This window comes from Aspergillus udagawae, assembly GCF_001078395.1.
Source record: "Aspergillus udagawae IFM 46973 DNA, scaffold_8, whole genome shotgun sequence".
NCBI lineage: Eukaryota > Fungi > Ascomycota > Eurotiomycetes > Eurotiales > Aspergillaceae > Aspergillus > Aspergillus udagawae.
In genome coordinates this window covers 440,926-459,747 of record NW_025091271.1, presented here as the reverse complement: position 1 = coordinate 459,747, position 18,822 = coordinate 440,926, and the positions used below count along the sequence as shown (strand labels likewise).

At 49.4% G+C, this 18,822-nt stretch overlaps 7 protein-coding genes across 7 annotated transcripts; 2 read left to right on the top strand and 5 right to left on the bottom strand.

The window, feature by feature from the left end:
- Positions 1-1,710: 1,710 nt before the first annotated feature.
- Positions 1,711-3,834, bottom strand: Aud_009665 (ankyrin repeat domain-containing protein; the record flags this gene model as incomplete). The annotated part of the gene is made up of 1 exon (XM_043294514.1): positions 1,711-3,834. The coding sequence occupies one exon, from the start codon at positions 3,832-3,834 to the stop codon at positions 1,711-1,713; it is 2,124 nt and encodes a 707-aa protein (XP_043150449.1).
- An 832-nt stretch (positions 3,835-4,666) lies between these two features.
- Positions 4,667-5,276, bottom strand: Aud_009664 (uncharacterized protein; the record flags this gene model as incomplete). Its single annotated transcript, XM_043294513.1, has 2 exons — positions 4,667-4,952; positions 4,981-5,276. The coding sequence occupies 2 exons, from the start codon at positions 5,274-5,276 to the stop codon at positions 4,667-4,669; spliced, it is 582 nt and encodes a 193-aa protein (XP_043150448.1).
- A 736-nt stretch (positions 5,277-6,012) lies between these two features.
- On the top strand, positions 6,013-7,239 carry Aud_009663 (FAD-dependent oxidoreductase; the record flags this gene model as incomplete). Its single annotated transcript, XM_043294512.1, has 1 exon — positions 6,013-7,239. One exon carries the CDS (start codon positions 6,013-6,015, stop codon positions 7,237-7,239), a length of 1,227 nt encoding a protein of 408 aa, XP_043150447.1.
- A 303-nt stretch (positions 7,240-7,542) lies between these two features.
- Aud_009662 (cytidine deaminase family protein) lies at positions 7,543-7,929 on the bottom strand (the record flags this gene model as incomplete). The annotated part of the gene is made up of 1 exon (XM_043294511.1): positions 7,543-7,929. The coding sequence occupies one exon, from the start codon at positions 7,927-7,929 to the stop codon at positions 7,543-7,545; it is 387 nt and encodes a 128-aa protein (XP_043150446.1).
- A 929-nt stretch (positions 7,930-8,858) lies between these two features.
- Positions 8,859-10,070, top strand: Aud_009661 (uncharacterized protein; the record flags this gene model as incomplete). The annotated part of the gene is made up of 1 exon (XM_043294510.1): positions 8,859-10,070. One exon carries the CDS (start codon positions 8,859-8,861, stop codon positions 10,068-10,070), a length of 1,212 nt encoding a protein of 403 aa, XP_043150445.1.
- A 3,742-nt stretch (positions 10,071-13,812) lies between these two features.
- On the bottom strand, positions 13,813-16,202 carry Aud_009660 (OPT family oligopeptide transporter; the record flags this gene model as incomplete). Its single annotated transcript, XM_043294509.1, has 3 exons — positions 13,813-15,743; positions 15,797-15,964; positions 16,013-16,202. The coding sequence occupies 3 exons, from the start codon at positions 16,200-16,202 to the stop codon at positions 13,813-13,815; spliced, it is 2,289 nt and encodes a 762-aa protein (XP_043150444.1).
- A 972-nt stretch (positions 16,203-17,174) lies between these two features.
- Aud_009659 (uncharacterized protein) lies at positions 17,175-18,509 on the bottom strand (the record flags this gene model as incomplete). Its single annotated transcript, XM_043294508.1, has 1 exon — positions 17,175-18,509. One exon carries the CDS (start codon positions 18,507-18,509, stop codon positions 17,175-17,177), a length of 1,335 nt encoding a protein of 444 aa, XP_043150443.1.
- Between the last annotated feature and the right edge of the window lie 313 nt (positions 18,510-18,822).

Sequence of the window (18,822 nt, the reverse complement as noted above, 5' to 3'; positions counted from 1 at the left end):
ATACCTCGTCGGCTGCCCCATCTCCCATGGCTACTTCTACTGCCACCACCACCACGACGGCTATTACCGTCACTATAACAGAACACGCGACCTCCAGGGCTGCATCAGGTGCTTCAAAGTGCTCGGATTCCAGATCAGTGGTTGTTGGCGTTAGCACTGGTGTCGGGCTAGGAGTGTGTCTCGTAACATTAATAGGAGCCCTGTGGTCCCAAAGACGAAGGTACCAGCGAAGACTAAAAGAGAATCAACACTCCGGAGTAAAGTACATGCTGAGCGGTCGAATGTGTGCTACTCCTGCTGCCGCACCCGCGGCAGAGCTTCCCTTGAATAAAGCTCCCTCAGTGTTCGAGATGGGGACGGGAGGTTAAGCGCAATAGGTATCATATAATTGAAAATGTGTCTTGTTGAGGGAGTAGTGTCCATTATCCAAGGGTTTCTCCTTGAATCCAGATATGTTAAGTAGTAATAAATGACTATATCACATTCAGAAATTCTGACTTGCCTCAAAAGGGCATTACAATGAAATAGGACTGGCTAACATCAGCTTAACCAGTTGGCCCTACATTGTCCGCAATTATTGGATGAGAAATATGTAGACAGATTCAGTCTTCTAGAAAAGGGTTTCGGGAATGTCCTTTCACAAGAGTTTAGTATTGATTAGTTATTTAGCATTCTACTATTATTTGTGACTAAATCATTGTCAGCCTTATCGGCCTCAGGGTATATGTAACGCAAGTGAATTACAACGAGTCTTGTACAAACAGACCACTACATTAGTGTTTGCTACAACCCCCTAGCTTACATTAGTTTAACTATAGTTCGCCTGAAGGCACAGCAGTCATTAAGCAAGGTGATGTCAAGTGGAGCACTCTTCAATGTTGTTATACTAAGTACATAGGAGGTCCTAATGAGTTGAATCAGCTAAAGCATGACGCTTGGAAGGGAGATGGTCAGTCTTCTCCAGAGGGGTTGTAAGTATGTAATGAGCCTTTCTGCGAGCAATGGCCCTCAAACATACTGTCCGATCCTGGCGTGACAGAATGTCGAGCAGGTTAGGATGGTTTATCAAAAGCGAGTACTTGACCTTGTGTATTCTTCATTTTTGAGAGGGAGACCAATGAATCTATTGTGCTACTTTGACGTTCAACATAAACCTACCCTTTCCATACACCGTTAGGCGCTCGCTCGGCGTTTTGCTTGAATATTCCTGCAATGCTGGAGCCGAAACTTCGTTCCTTTATATGTTCCATACTGGATTCCAGTTATATGAAAACGCGATTATCTGGTTAATTCACTTACAGTCAGCTACTCTTATCTAGTAGTATGCAGGGTTATATCCCTAATATAGATACTACTAAGGTTGCGGATCTTCTGATTAAGGAGGTTTAGAAGTAAGTAAGAGATAAACTACTCTAAAAGGATACAGAGCTTATAAAATAGGTAAGTAAGGAATCCAACAGATTTAAACAAATTTCTTCTTAGCTTAGTACCCTTCTAGATTATAAGATAAATGCTAAGGCCTTACTAGATCAGATATTACACTTAATAAGGTTTAAACTTTACTATTATGTAAAGATTTACAGATGTCCGTGTGTCGGTATATATACATATGGGATAATCGCTCGTCACAGTGGGCGTAGAGTCTCCGAATCGTGCGAGGGTAGGGGGTAGGTCAGCGGTCGCCCCATACCTAGAGCAATGCTTCTGGCATTAAGCCAATCGTGATGTTGTATAACCTGGGCCCACAGCAGAGAACGACGCCACCACATTCTTTGAGGCGGGCATAGATGCGAGGATCGTCCTTCCCAAGTCCTTCTCCGTAAACCTGTCCTGCATCCGCCGCGTCTGCGTCTGCACGTTCACCGGCGGCTCCGGCTTTGGTTGTGGAGACTTCCCACGCCTAGGCTGCTCTATCTGTGTGAACTTTTCATCCGGTCCAGGCTCCTGTGCGGGGTGCATCTGCTGGCCGCGCTCTACGTCTCCCATTCGTAGCAGCTTCTCTCGCAGAATTCTGAAATCACTGGATTTGGACGCATCAACAATGTCCGTCCATTCCTGCAGATAACTTTCCTTTACTCCTGCCTCCATAATCAGAGCTCGCTTTTTGTGATCCTTAATTGCCTGAGCAAACGCCGTTTCTAGCTTCTTTGCTTCTTCTACCACCGCAGCTGCGCGATTTGCAGCATCCAGCATCTGCTGTAATTTTGACGACTGCTCAAAAGCAGAAATAACACTCAAATTCGGCACCAGATAGGCCGGTCCTTGTCCAGCCGTCAACATGCGCGGAATGCCAAACGTAAAGAAATGGCAGGCCTTAATGGACAGTGATAACCGTATGTCAAACTCCCCTTGGCACTGGACAACCATTAGAAGTCGAACGATTTCTGGTAGACCACTTTTGCTCCCTGGCTCTTCATAAAGGCGCCAGGAAGCGTGCATCCTGTCCTTGACAGCACCATGGATGATCCGGACACCTTTAAAAGTTGACCTTTTTCCCTTGGAGCCTTCCATGCTGATATTGACACTGGAGGAAGGTCCACCATTTCCTGAAGCGCCGACTGTGAACTTTTGGCCCGATGTGATCTCCTGTTCGGAAACCTCAACTCGATCGGCCTGTGGCATAATAGTGCGAATATGGGGTGAATCTCCGGACGGGCCCTCACGCAGCCTTACGTCTACCTTTGCATAACGTATGCGATGGTTCGTGGAGATGGACTTCATGAAGTTGAGCTTCAACTGAATCGAATGCACGTCCTCGTCGTCATGTCTAGACGAACGTATTGACTCCAATTTGGCATCGAAGAATATGTCATGATTGTCGTACGTGGCCAAGATGAAGCCGTCGCCGTTGTCACAACGGACCCCATCCCGAGCATTATATTTGAGATTTGCAGGCATCGACCCTTTGTCGCAGATTTCTGGCCCGTCAACCTGGCTGTCTCCTTCTGGCGGGTGTCCAGTAGCCAACTCCTCTGCGTCTATCCCTACTTTAGATTTAGCGTATTGTGACTGGCTTTCATCCTTAATAGGCTCAGCCGTCGCTCCGGGTCGAAGAAACAGGTCCGCTATTTCCTTTGATCCGCTAAGATTGGCCAATTGCACTGCTGTCATTCCGTTGGAGTCTCTTATATGTATATCAGCCTCATGTTGGAGCAGCAGCTCTGCCACATCCTTCCATCCATAGACGCAGGCCAAGTGCAACGCCGTATTTCCATCAGCATCCTTCAAATTGATATCTGCCCCATGTTGAAGAAGTAGCTCCAAGACATCAGTCCGCGCCGCGGGGCCGAGCAAGTGCAGTGCAGCTTTCCCGTTAGGATCCTTCATGTTGACATTCGCTCCATGTTCAAGGAGCACTTTCAATACTTCAGCCTTCATTTCATTAACGGCTAAATGCAATGGTGCGCACCCGAAATTGTCTCTGAAGTTGACATGTGCTTGATGTCGAAGGAGTAGATTTGCCATTCCTTCCATTCCTTTGACGCTAGCTTTGTGCAATGCTGTCTTGCCATCATTATCCCTCATGTCGACATCGGCCCCATTTTGAAGAAGTAGTTCAGCTACTTCTATATTATCCCCAAGGTTGCTAGTAATGTGCAGTGGCGTCTGTCCATCATTGTCCCTTAGATCAACATTTGCTCCACTTTGAAGGAGCACTTCCACAAGGTTTTTAATTCCCCGAAAGCTGGCTACGTGCAGCGGTGCTCTTCCACTGGAGTCTCTGATGTTGGCGCTTGCTCCTTGCTGAAGGAGCACTTTGGCCATATAGGTATTGCCGGTATCACAAGCTTTTTGAAGCGCTGTCTGCAACTTAATATCCCGCGAATCGTCCATTGATGTTTCCAAATTCGCTCCGTGGTAGTGATGATATCAACTTCGAAGCGGAGGGGAACAAAACTGTATGCAAGGATTCGGTCCGTTCGTTCAGGGAATGTCAACAGATTAGAATCTCTTAAACTATCTAGTCGTATCTGAAATTCTCTATCGAGGCTGTATCCGTCGAAATGTTGCGTCTGGCGCGGTGAATACCGTCGCTTGCAACTCTAATACCGGCCGTCTTAAAGGAAGACTTGTGTTGTAACGCGGAAGACCGCGGAGTAGTAAGAACTGCCCAAGGTAATGGGCACCCGGAAGCACTAAATACCTGATCACTCGAAGAGACCAAGCCGCTTACCGAATAATACCTATGTAGGACTTCGTGCAGGTATATGTTGGCTGTGCACTGCTGGTCAACCACAAATATTCGCAAAGGATCCTGACGCTACTTCTGTCAAACTCCTCCGCACAACCCCTGCTTCAGCTGGCCACGTAGACGTGACAATGCAGCGAATGTGATGGTGGCTGCATCCGAAATCCAGCAACAACGTAGAAGTTAGCCGCCCCCTTTTTGGCTGACTATTCGATTAGAGATGTCCTATCTGGGTGGATTGGGAACTTTCCATGCTAAAATATTTCGCTAGGCTAAAGAGGCAATCCATGCTAAGCTGGTCTTGAATTTATATTCTCGACACCCGGTTACTTGCTTCCCGGTAATAATTGGAAAGTTTGAGCTGCTTCCATAAGACGTCCAACATGAAACTTTTCATCATGCTCTGGTCGCTTTTCGTGATTCCCGAATTTGCGTTAGCTTATCCTGCTCAATCAAACCAACTTCTTTCTCGGTGGATTAAGCAAGTATTTGTTTCTGAGCTTGCCGCGGAGAGTTTTTCCACCCTCTGTCGCGCATGAGGACCAGGAACAATTGGTTGATAATCCGAACACTAGCTGGGCTTGTAATGGATGAGCCTATAAAAGTATAATCTAGTAAAGCCTTGGGGTCGGCATGTACAGCCTCCAACATCTCCACGATATCGTCTCGGCCCGCGTTGGTTGCGAAGCGCAATGCTATGGAGTACTCTTTGCTTTGAGGAGGTGACACTGACACTGCAGCAATCCAAAAGTATCTGGACAACCTGCTCATGGCCCATGAGGGTTGCCAACCACAGGGCTGCGCCAACCTCGTCGTCTTGGATGGTGGCGTCACTGCCCGAATCCAAAAGCGCCTGGACCACAATTGGGAGACCGATATAGGTCGCCAATATCAAAGGAGTCCAATCAACCGCATTCTCATAGTCATAATCAAAGTAACGGTCTATCCAAGCTTTGGTGTGCGGGTCAGTCACATTGCAGAGTACAAGAGCGTTGGTCTGGAGCTGGCGAGCAGCGCTGGCGTCCTGCAAAAGATAGTGCAGCGCCCAATGAAGGGCAGCGTACGGTAGAAAGTCGTTGCTGTCCATGACGGCGTCACTTTCAGATCTCTACTCAACGTAAGAGCAGGTACCGCAGGCATGGTCGTGCTATCGTAGCGTGGGACTGTGCTAAATCCAACCGTCGTCGCCATTTATTGTCTTTTTTAGTATCAATACGAAACTCTCTTGCTGTCTGGTGAAGAAAGAAAAGCCCCCTTGGTCGCGCCGTGATGAAAAGACCACATAAGTTCTCGACGACTCCCTTGAAATTACTTTGCCATAGATCAAACTCAATTTCGGCGCGTGATTCAAATGTTGTATCTCGCAATGCCAGTGTCAGTTCCACATTCATCTCGTCGAGGGACAGAGGCTGTGCAGTAGCAAGAACGATCTGGAGGATAATTTCGGTCTGCCTTTCATCGGGGCTTCTGCTCAAGATCATTTCATTAGGTTGTAGGCTTGTAGCTCTTACGTTCTTATTCAGTAGGCCGCAGGTCAGTGGTATAGCTGCTAATAATAGTCTTGAATACTATAAATGAGAGGACGGGAACTTGGGAGGCTTTAGAAAGCTTCTGATAGTCACTAATCACTATCAATGGAAAGATGACAGCATGGGATGCCTTACTCGGCACCTAGAAACTGCGCTCGGGAGATACTAAACCCCGACGAAATAGGCTACAGCTTTGGCCAACGTATATAAAGCGTCTACTGACAGTCTTCTGCGCTCACATTGCAATAGAGTACAAACAACAATAATCACTTTCGAATTCATCATCTATTTCATATGATTTCCCCCAGAATCGCCGTCATCGGCGCCGGCCCCGCAGGCCTGACTCTCGGCGCCCTCCTCCACAAACACAGCATCCCATTCACCATCTTCGAGCTGCGCCAGAAACCAACAGCTGAAGAGCTCTCAAAACCGTCCGGCATGCTCGATCTCCATGAAGGATCCGGCCTCGCAGCCATCCGCGAATGCGGGCTGTATGATGAATTCGTCAAGCACACAGGCGATTGTGCCGAGACGCAAATAATCGCTGATAAAGATGGTAATATTCTCTATAGCGACGATGGCAACGACAATAACCGACCAAGGGAACGACCCGAGATCGCCCGCCACGCTCTGTTGGCTATTCTCGCTACCCAAGTACCACAAGAGTCCATCAAATGGGGCCACAAGCTCCTCTCCGCAACCACCACAACCACCAACGCCAAGACAGAGCTGGATTTTGGCCCCCACGGCAAACATACATTCGACCTCGTAATTGGCGCAGACGGCGCGTGGTCAGCCGTACGCGCTCTCCTGACGGATATCAGACCGCACTACGCAGGAATCCAAAGCATCATACTGACCGTCGAGAACATCAGCACGCGGTATCCGCACCTGGCGGAGCTGATTGGCCGCGGGAGTTTTTTGTCGCTCGGGCTGCAGCATGGGGTGATTACGCATCGTGGACCGCGGGATTCAGCGCGCGTGTATGTCTTTCTCACGGCGGACGAGCGGTTTGGTGGCGAGGGGAAGCGAGTGGCCAGCTTAACCAAGGAGGAGCTGCTAACTGATGATGCCCTACTTGGGAGGTTTGGTGACTCTGTGAAGGAGTTGGTGGCTGTTGGTGTTGCGTCCGATGAGACAGCGGACCAGCCTGCTGGAGCGGTTGCTGTTAAGCCGCTGTACATGCTGCCCATTGGGGCTGCGTGGGAGCACAAGCCCGGCGCGACGATTGTCGGGGACGCAGCGCATTTGATGTGTCCATGGGCTGGGGAGGGGGTTAACCTTGCGATGTGTGATGCGCTGTTACTGGCGAAGGTTATTGTGCAGGCGTGGGGACCTGGGCGGGGTGTTGGCCAGTTTCAGACTGCACTGGATCCGTTACTGAGACAGTTTGAAAAGGACATGGTGGCGCACGCGAAGGAGAAGGCGGAGGAGACGGTTAGCAACGGACAGATGATGTTTGGGGAGGATGGCGCGAATGGTATGGCCCAGTTCTTCTTGAGAATGGGAGAGGGACACTGATGCGGTCGGTCATAATTGAGCGGATATGAGTATTTTGGTCTTATTTGGTCAGGGGAGTAAGGGTTTAGCGCTGCATAAAACTTCATGGGGCATCCTTTATAAGGGAAATACCACACGGTCTTTTGGCAGGAGAACAGAGGCGTCATGTTCGTACTATGTCATGATGTAGAGTAGATGTACATCAGGTTCATCCGGAATGTCCACTATTGATGGCTGTCTAGAACAATGGACAGTCCAACGCTCTCACACGACCCATAAAACTGGACGTTCTCAATCGCTGGTATCAACCTCCACATTCAGCAGTCAATCCACAAGATATGCAAACGGCAGCAGCTCCTCCACCGCCACAGTCCTCGGCTCCCCCCGATCAAGCACAACCACCTTGATCCCGGGATGCAAATCAATCAACGTCTGCCGACAGCGTCCGCACGGACTCATAATGCCTCGGTTCTCGTTCCCAACCGCAACGATATGCGTTAGATGCGTGGCTCCAGCCGCTGCTGCACAGCCCAGGACAACGAGCTCGGCGCAGGGCCCGCCGTTGAAGTGGAAGACGTTAACACCGGTGAAGATGCGGCCGTCAGAAGATCGCGCGGCGCTGGCAACGCTGTAGGTATCTGAGATGGGGATGCTGGTTATAGTTGATGTGGCGGCGTCGACGAGGGCGGTTTCATCGGTAGTGAGGGGCATGATGTCGTAGGTGGTTGCGGTTATTGATTAGAGCTTGAAGAGCAATGGCGTGTTATAAGATCCGATATTGAGGAGGGAGGATGCATCGACTTCTTATAGTTTGTTGGTGATGGCGGGCTCCGGATCGGGAAAGCCGGTGCCCCACTGTTGATATCTCCGATTTTGAATCATCAATCCTCATATACGGAGTAGTAAGATATTGAAATAATATTGTTGAAAATAATATATTTTATAGTATGGAATATTGCTTCAATATCCTACTACATAAGGATTTGATATGCTTAGTATATGGTATTCCATAGCCTGACTATGCAGAGTTCAGTATCCTTCTACGAAGATTGATTGTGGAGTAATGACAAGGTAATATATGCAGTAAACTATACAAATCAATAGTCCGCCCTATTGGGAATTGTTCCAAATTGATAGATCCATCCAGAATTGCCAGGCTGAGTCCGTGGCTAGGTGAGTGCAGGTCGTCTATTTGTCAACGTGCAGCAAGGCCAACCTCAGACACCCTTGGGTGAGCCCCGCTACTATCATTTGCAACAATAAACATGAATCGTCGCTTTGGGCCCGCAGGAGCTGAAGATCGGCTCAGAGGTTTGCAGCTTCCAAGCCTCGATCTAGCTCGACCATGGATGCAAAGTCCTCCGCGATTTCCAGGTGTCGAAACACTCAGCAATTGACGTCTATAGCCTGCCCTTTTCTCCACATTGCTCTAAACATACAACATCACAATGAGAATCTGTGTCTTGCAGTCATCTTACGAAGGATCAGATTCCGCACTGCAGGATGTGGACGACAAGATGGCCCAGCTAGGGCTCCTCACAACCGAGCATACCTTTGAATACCACTTCATCAACAAGGCCACTGCTAAATAGGAAATCGACGCAGCAGCAGCCGAGGGCTTCGACTTCTACTTCAATTTCATGTGGGCAACGCTGGATGACCCTGTCGCGGGCGTCCTGGAAAGTCGCTACTTTGAATCCCTGAATCTTCCTTCCTGTGGTATATGTAGCTGGGAACGCTCAATGACCAAGAACAACTTCTACAAGAATGCCAGGCGCCGGGCTGCGCCGCCGGTGCCGGGGACCGATCGCTTCCCTCTGGTAGTCAAACCGGAGAATGGATGTGCCAGCCAACTGATTGATGAACAGTCGGTCTGCCACAACCAGGCAGAGCTGGAGGGCGCCCTCCGCCGAGCTGAGGCGATGGGCATTGGAGATATAAAGACCTATGCTGAATCGTACAACCCTGTCGGGCGCAATAGTGATGATATTGCCATTCAAGAGTATATTGACGGGGAGAAGTATACTTGCACCGTCGTTCAAATGGGCGACGCTTGTATTGCCTTGACTCCATTCAAGGCGGGCACAAAGGAGAGAACCGGGACGGAGAAGTTAAAATTCGACGGCGAGACTCGCATCGAGCAGTTACGCAAGAAAGAAAATCCTTTTTTGTTTGAACGTCTCCAAAACGTCGCAATTGACGCTTTCGTCGTTAGTGGATGTCGAGGCAGCAACATGGGCCGCGACATTAGTCTCCGTGCCTGGCCTAATGGCGACGTCTTCACTATTGAGGTCGACCCCCAGCCTGCGGCTTTCATGCCCAAAGGGCCTTCCCAGGATCAACCCCTCGTACACAGTCTTCCTGGAGGATACCCGGCGGTCATCAATATTTTCATTGCGAATTACTTGCTTCGAAACGTAGCGCAACGGGATGTCTCGGCGAAAATTGCCGCTTCGTACGATGGCTTCGCTTCGAAATACGACACAAGTCTCGACCATGATAACACAATTGCAGCAGCTATCAGAAACCTGACAGACGTGTATGACTTTGGCGGAACCGTTTTTGATCTCGCCTGCGGCACAGGTGTCTTCGGGTGTGTGTTGGCAGAAAGCAATGCCGCCAGTAGTCGCTTGCTGGGCTTTGACATATCCTCCAAGATGGCGAATATCTGCCGGAGCACCGGTGTGTACGAGGCCGTTCATATCGAGTCCATGGAGCAAGCTCTCCTGCACTGTGATTGCTTCGCCGAGGGTGTCGATCATATAGTCTGCTTCACAGCCATTCACTTCTGCGCCCTGAGATCTTTGCATTTGTTCTGGTCCTTTGCTTCACCCTGGCCAAGAAGTCCATAACCATCAGCGTCGATGAAATCCCTGAGGTTTACAATGAAAATGTCGAGGAAATGAACATTGGGCATATGCATTCATGGAACCATATTGCCAATATACTGGCATTCGGAGAGCCACCCAATTGGCGCCAAACGAAGAGTACCACGCAGTATTCTCGGACATCGCCTGCTACAGGAGATGAGAGTTGTGCTACCTATTTCCGATTTGATAGAGTCGGAGAAACCCAAGATCTGATGTTAAGAGGGTCTGAGTTTCCTAATTAACTTAGTTGTTGCAGTAATTGGGCTCCGTATTCTATTGCGAATGAAGTCCATATCGTCCTGCTCACAATTCTGTATGAACGAATTTCTTATACTATCTGCAGACGGAGATTCAATTGTATCGTTTCAATTCACCCTTGCTCATCCGTCTGCTCAGTGAGCAGGTGGAACGACTGGCAGATGTTAAGTCCTAGGAGCTTCCTGTAGATTCTGCAATGAGATGTGGATTCCTTCGCACATCGAACGCCTGATCCAACTGATGAAATCTATACCTGTCTCAACTTTGAATATAAAAGGCTAGTCAGGAATCCCTCTGCAGGGAGCGGATATAGTGGTAGTGACTGTATGCCACCCGGTCAGGCGGTCTATCATGCAAGGAAGTAGCGGTGTTGTAGATCGGCAAGCGTACGGAGATTGCCGACTACAAGTTAGAGTCCGATATTCAGGAAGGGTATTAAAGTCAGCGCATAGACACTGCCATCTTAAATTCATCCGCTGTCGATAACCCTGCAGCCATCATGACAGTTACCGAGCAGGTCGCCATAATCGGCGCCGGACTCTGCGGACTCACGCTCGCCTTGGCCCTGCACCAACAATGCATTCCATGCATCGTCTACGAAGGGAGAGCTGCACCAGAAGACATCGGCGGCGCCATCATCCTCTCAAACCAAAGGCTGTCTAGGCAGATTTTAGCGCCAGCTTCATCGTCACATTCATGAAGCCTTCTGTTGGTTTCTATGGAGGTTCCTCTTTCGTCAGTTTAAAGATTGTACAGTTTTATGAAGACCTTTCAGAGCCATGTAGTTGGTATTAACATATCGTGTATTATATAGGGAGCTGCTGAGAATATAATCAAGTTTCAAGAAGGGTTTTCAAATGTATCCTCTGATTTCCCTATCACTTAAAGCGCGAAATTGTCTGCCATGGAAAGTTACACTTTGCCAAACCGAAAATGGTCCTCCAGATGAGATCTGCTGGAAATAACATGTAAAGAATAGTAACCAGAAACTCCATCAGGAAAAGGCTCAAGACTGACAGATCCTTTATGATCCTTGAAATCGACTTCGATGAATATGGAACCATGTAGGGAGCGTTTAATTGTCCCAATAGGCTTATCGAAGATGGCAATATCGAGACAGGCATCGAACCTTTGACCGTCAAACCAGCCTTTGATCTACTTTGCATTAGTGAGAAATTCGTGGTATCAGACAATGGAGCTCACAGTGACAGGTCCCTTAGAGCCAGAAATATCAATGGCATTTGCAGGCTTAGGCACCTCAGCTTCCACAACCTTGTAACTCCTCTCATCGACCTTGGTTCGCTTTACTCCATTTTCTAGTCTTGTGTTAGTGATAAGGGGTAATATTCTGAAGGATTTCTTACACTTACCCAAGATAATCTCCTGTGGGTCATCCATTATTATCGAGTATTTGTGTCCAAGACAGATACCTGGGTTTTAGGATCAAAAGAACTGATCAAGATTGTTGGATTCTCTTTTTCGGTAGATTTGTAGCTGAGGATAAGACGGGGTATTTAAGCGTTCTCCTGTTGTAGCATGACCTCATGTACCCTCCGACAGGCATTAGAACTGCGACATGGCGGTGTGACGGTGTATCAATAAGTGCCTATTATATATCTACCGCATGCGGACGTGTACTACCTTGCAGGGGACAGGTCACATTTTCCCTGGTCCAGTAAATCACAGTTGACGCTGCATCCGACTCCAGGGCAGCTGCAGGTATTAGGTTCCCGCGTAAGTCGGGAAAATATTTGCTTGTTGGCTCTGTGCGAAAATTGTGTACTGTATTAACCTTTAGGACCCTTATTGATTTGATTGAGTTGACGCGGTCATGCCGTGAGAAAGCCTAGACTCCCGCATGCTGAGCGATGACGAACCTGATCATATTCCACTATTTCCCTCTGGCGTTGCATGCATGTTGATATCCTGAGTCAAGGGGCGGAACACTTCCCCCGATAATTCGCTCGAGTGTAGCGGGTATGCAGCGGGACAGGCTCAATGTCTGGCCATTCTACGTGGTCCCGCGGCTGGACCGGTGGGTTTCCGATTCTGGCCGTGTTGGCGATCATGAGAGATGCTGCAGGTCAATGAATGTCGGGCAGACTTTCCAGCAGGGGAGTGGTGGGAGAGTGAAAGGCTATGAATGTTCTTTACTAATCCTGACTGGAACTTATGATAGTTACATATTCTTTGGTTATTTTATACTTACTGGCAATGCTGGAAGTAAAACTGGATACTGCAACTATCTATAGAATCTTTTACATAAGAGAAGACAGAAATCTCTATCAGTAGGACTCATTGAGATGGCTATGAATTGGATGATAGACTATCCTGCCATTCTTTCTTCGACTGATCCAGGCCGACAAGTGCAGAAGATTTGAAGCCCTGCATCAGATCTCCTAAATTGGAGAACGCGGCTGACCTGTATTACCGGCAGCAGTGCCTCGGAAATGTAGTATTTCAGAAAGCCGAAAGATCATCCTCAAGAGTTATTACATAGATGGCTGAGCTGAAGCGGCAGCGTGACTTCATCTGCAAGGGATACAGGCTGCTGGGTCGTGTCGGTGTGCGTTTATCCGATAAAAGAGCCCTAGACACTGGATTATCAGCATAGTCAACAGCCATCTCTTTACTTGGCCATTTCGAGAATGTCGGAACTCGCAGAGATCGATTTGGAGAAGTATCAAATTTCGAAAGAGTTCGGGTTTCTCCCAGCACAACCGCCTTTGACCCGTCTGCCTCACTCTTGCTACCAGACTTGGGAGGACACCCAAGACGAGTTTGCTTCACATCGCAACTATGAAACTATCTGGCAGCAGATGGATAGGATGCCAGTTTTATCCACGGCGGCTTTGGTCACAGAGCGCGAGTGGCGCAGGGCGTGTGTGGTCCTGACATAATGTCGCAGATTTACATCTGGGCTGGCTATCAACCAAGCAAGGTGGGACCTAATCTGGCCGATGCGCGCCCCGCCACTGACACCGGTGCTAGAATCTTCCAAGGTCTCTCGCTCTTTCGGATTTTATGCCCTTGTTGAAAGAGACAAGGGACAGGACTATTCAGAGTACATCGTCCCGGGTCCGTAGAGACTGTTATTGTGCTGAATCGCTTGTCATCGTATTTGAACCGCCCGCTGGGTGATGTATCACCGGACGATCACTTTTTCCGTCTGGGGGGTGACTCCATGAAGGCGATGACGGTTGTTGGGTTGGCGAGGCGGGAGGGAATGGATATCCGGATGGAGGACGTTTTCAACGACTACAGTTTGCTGACGCTGGTGGAAATTTCAGTCTGTCGTCAGCTAGACACGCAATGCAAGTGACTTAGACGGGGGGTAATCCAAATATCTCTAATATGAACACCAATGATTTAGGCAGGCAGAGCTTCTATTCACAGAGCCCTTGATGAGTGATACAAGCTTCTTACATAAGGCAGACTCTGATATCGACAACTGAGAGGAAATGAACTAAATGCAATGATCCGGATTCCCAGCCGGATTCCCCCACCACGTCGGAAACGGGTGTTCCGTCCCACTGGCCCCAAATACTGCAAACGAAAGAATGAAAATCACAATCTGCGAGCCCCCGTCCAAGGCCGCCCCAATGAGGTAGTTATACTCGTTGTAAATACGCGGCAGACGCCGGCGAAGCCACACTTGAGAGAACACCCCCACCGCGATGGACGACCAGATCCACGACGTGATGCCGTAATACGTCTGCCCGGCATATGAAGTAATCATTGCGGTATTCAGCGGCCAAGCACGCATCCGGGGAAAGACCCTGTTAAGACCCCAGTGCAAAACCGGCAAGGCAAGCCCGATAATGAGACCCAAGGGCACGATTAGATACCGGCCGTTCACGCCGTAGACATCGCGGGCGAGCGCCCAGGTGATAGCTTGCGAGTTGAGGCTTTGCACGGTCGAACCGCTCCAGACGCTGTTTCCTGCGGGGTCGAGGAGGATGTCGCGCTGGTTGGAGACGATGGTGGTCATGACGGCGTAGTTGAGGCCTGCGCCGAGGAGGGTGCCGTAGACCTGGGTGGCGAACATGATGCGGTGCGGGATCTTGGTGTACTGACCTACTTTGAGCCAGTTGGCAAGATTCACGGAGAGCAGGATGACTTGGTGCGACCAGCTGGCGAAGTAGAGATTTGCCAGTGGGCGGCCCGGATGGACTGCGCCCGCGACCATTTTCGAGAGCTGGTTGGTTGCGACGCCGGTGCCATAGAGGCCGTACAGGATGCAGGAGAACGGGGCGATGAATGCGCCCAGAAGGAGGGAGACGATGTAGCCCCATGCGGGGAGGGTTGTTTCGCCCTTGATGTTTACGATGAGGCCTGCGAAGAAGGCGAGGACGAACAGGGCGAGGTACCACCACAATGGGACTTCCTTGTACTTGAGCATTGCCTGGTAGTGCGGGTCTGGCTGGGTCCGGCTACGCGCCTGCTTCCAGGCAATATACATGTCCTTGCCGTAGAATATGAGGACGTGGGTGATCAGTGCGCCGATGGCGAGATTCTGCGTGAGGTAGCCCCAGACAGTGCTGGCGGTGAGATGCGGGATGCCCACTTGCTTCAGCTTGTCGTAGTCGATTGTGCCTTTATCCGAGAGGATGGAGGTGGTGGAGAATTGTTTGCCGTTGCTGTTAAACAGCGAGGTTGACATGAATGGGAAGGACTTTGCGCTCCATGTATTCCCGTAGTAGAGGCCCAGAATCACAGGATACAAGATCGCATAGCCGATCCAGCTGTTGAGCTGCTGTTTCAAGGGCAATGACAGATAGGTGCTCTGAATATACTGCCAATCGAAGCCGAAGTTCAGCAGACCCAGCCCTTCATTAGATGTCGCTCCTCCAAACACTTTCGAAAAGACCTTCCGAATATGCTGAGGAGCGTCCATTGAGGCCAGGCAGAAGATCGAGAAACCGCCGAACCAGGTTATAATATACGCAGGAAAGATCTCCCAGACGGCGGCAAGTCCGAGAGCCCATCCAAATTTGATCAACCGGCCCCGGTTGGCACGTTGGTCGAAATGGAGATTCTGAAACAGCACCACCTGTGGAAGCGTGGACCAGTAGACCATTTCCGCTGGGTAGACAATCAGCGGTCGAAGGATACCAGCGAGCACAAAGCCACAAAGTGAGATGGAGAAGGTTCCCAGCACTGCGGTCGTAGCCGACACGCTGATATTGTAGAACAGACGCTCGACCGCGTACACTTCCACTCCGGAAAGCCCATTGTTACCCGACGAAGCAATGAGAGACGCAACGACATGTTCTTTAATACCGAAAGGTTGTCCGAAGTTAAGGAATTCGAGTGTGCGTCGCAGCCATTTCCACCGGAATCTGTCTGGGCGCGGAGTAAACAGAGACCACGCCTGGCCAACCACATACACCAGAACTAGAGCAGCTGTTATGAACACTGGACGGAGCTGGCTGGGGAGATTGACCTACGTTGCATGAAGATTGCCGACACTTGCATCTGCGTGGGCTTAAAGGTATAAAGCATCGTGATCACGCTCGAAAGCGCAGTGAACGCGGATCCCAGGACGATCGATCTAAAAGTCAGTGCAGGATCGCCGTCATCTCTCACAGAGACAATGAACCTCGATACATCAGCGCCTGCCGGGGTTAGTGGATTGAATAGCAGCTGTGAAGGTGCATGCTGACCATTTCGAATGACGGGATGTCCCTTGACATATTCAGCTTTGTCCGGTTGAGAGCCCGGTGATTCTGCGCTCTCAGTTTCTTGAGCAGCATATTGTGCTTGTTTCTCAAATCCACCCTTGTACGGCTCTTCTGCTTCTATACCTTTGTCGACGGCCGAGGCATCCCTGTCATCCATCGTATTAGAACTCATCCTGAGCCGATGTGTAAGATGAGGGCAGAACGAACTTCATACGCGTAGATCAGGATTCGAGACAGGCGATCATTTATAACTGCCACGTTACATCCAGGCCGCACGGAAGAGGGGTTGGAAGCATACAATCCTAAAATGTCGCAATTGGAACTAATGCGCCAAGATTTCAGCTTGACAAATAAGCTCCCACATCTATTGCTTCAAGTTGCATCGGAGTGTTCCGTCTCAATCTATTGAGATTGCAAACAATCTTGCCATACACTATCGCTATTGGAGCTAATTGTGGCACATGTCATCCCTGCATGCTTCTATTTGCGCCTTTTACCGGTGACCTCACGCAGTCAAGAGGGGCAAGAAAAGTGTAGTTTGGCCGTAACGGGTCACCTGTCGCTGCGGTCTCAGACTGTAGCGCCAGATAGGGAGGCAATGGGTCTATATACAGAGGGAAGGCGGGATGGACAAAATTGAGACTTGAATGCGTGAGATAACGGGCTACCTGCAGAGGCAAGCAACTGACTCTTGTGAGGCAACCCCAATAAAACTACTCCCTTTATGTTTCTAAGCAGAATTTCTGACTATATCCGCGATAACATCTGTCGAGATGAATGATAGTTGTTTTTATTGCTAATTAACTTAGAAGTACTCTCTTACAGAGGCGGGATGCCTCATTCATATCTGTTCCCAACCTCTGCCATAAGATTCAGTCACTGTGCAACACATTCGGTTCCTGAGCACTTCTGGTCCTTCAGCACTCTGTTCCTTTCCGCATTCTTTTGAGGCACTCTGCTTGACTTTGCTATGTGCACAGCTGACCTTTCCTCGGTGATGAGAATCGGTGTTAATCTACAACGGAACCCCCTTGCTGTAAGTGGACTTGTTCAAGAGGCTAGGAAGCCCCGCCTGTTTATCCCAGACGAGGTACTGTAGTCTATGCAAGGTTCCAAATCTAAACCTCTTTCCAGTTTCAGTAACTTAATCCCGTTCTGGCCCGTCATAAGCGTACGGACCGCGCACGAAACCAAAGTAGATCCGCGAGTCACCCAGCACTCCATCATTATACTGCCCTTTCATAAGACACTCCCCATGAGAACTAAAGTAATCCTTCCGGTCTAGATGCATCTTGACAGATTCCAATGAGGGAAATGCTCGACCGTCTCGCATAACGGCTTCAGCCAGATCCTCAAATTGCGGTATATATTGCTCTTCATTCCAGATTCTATCCGAATCCTCCGCTCCATGGTAATCGGGAAGATTTAAACCAGTGAAATACTCCAATTGTGAGGGTAGTACGCTCTTGAGTGTCAGCCCACCATTCTCGTTGGGTTTACCCAGCAAGACCTCCAGCTGCATTACGAGCCCTTTCAATCTCCTGAACTTCTTCATGGATCCAAAATGTCCCCTAATGTCGCTGAACTCCTGCTCCTGTCGCCAGTCCTTCTCATCATTGTTGCAGAGGCAGATGGAGAGGTGTGTAAGTGTGTCCCCGGCGTGCTGCTCAAGAATCCGCTTTAGTTTAGGCGCGTCATGCTCGACAGGGAAGAAGACTGTTCCACTCATGTCTTCGAACTTGAGAGATTTCAGCTGATCAGTATGGCGGATTATGCTCTCTAGGATCTCCTCGGGTGGAGCGTAGTTGTGGCATGATGGGCCGTCAGGGCCGGGGGCTAGCACGGCAAAGTCTAGCTCCTCCAGGCGGGGAAGACGAAGAAATAAGGCCATGTTGGTGAATGTGTCGGAGTGGGTTTTTAATGTGAGAGACTTGAGGTTGGAGAGCTGGAAGAGCAGAAGCCACTGTCTGGTTTTCCGGGTTGATCGCGCGAGCCAGGAAAGGTCGTTTGTCTTACAGGCGAGAGAGTGAGAAGGATCAGAAGTGAATTTGCCTTTGAGGTGGTCTGCTGCTCCGGCTAGGAGCTTTGATTCTTCTGTCTTACGCGCTTGTTGAACTTTTGAATCTGAATATTCACTCGAATCTGAACCAGAGTCGGAATCTGCATCCGTATTCTCTACCTCCTCTTCATCCTCCTCCTCCTCCTCGTCAGTTGCCGACCCTTCGTCTTCTTCCAGGTGAATCTCCTCAACCCGAGCCGCAAGTTGAGGCCGTGGTATTATCGTGCGGCAAAGAATATGCACTCCATTGTCTGATGGTGACTTAATCTTTCTATACAAGACCGGGTCAAGAATACCTCGTATTGACTTGGAAATCAAGCGAAGCTTAAATGCCTCTTGAGGACGCTCGGAATCATACAGATCATCAAGCAAATAATTGAAGATCTGGGTGTGGATTTCCAGAGGAAGATGGATCGTCATTTTTGAGAATAGGGGAATGTCAAAGTCCTAAGCTCGCGGACGTGGGTTTGTGGTGCTTCTTATACCTGACGGTGGGGACGCAGATCGGATCTCTCATGCTCCCTAGCATGCGTCGAATACGAGAGTTTAAATAACACAGCCGTGGTTAGCAGCCAATTACCCTTTTCCTCTGGAGCATCAATTTGAAAGGGCCAGAATTTGTGCCCCGCTCTTCCTGAACTAAGTCTTTCAGTACACTGTCGGCGACAGCCTTAAAACGGTGGCATTGATGGACATGGAGATTTGACAGGGAAGCGGTTACGTGTCAAAGTTT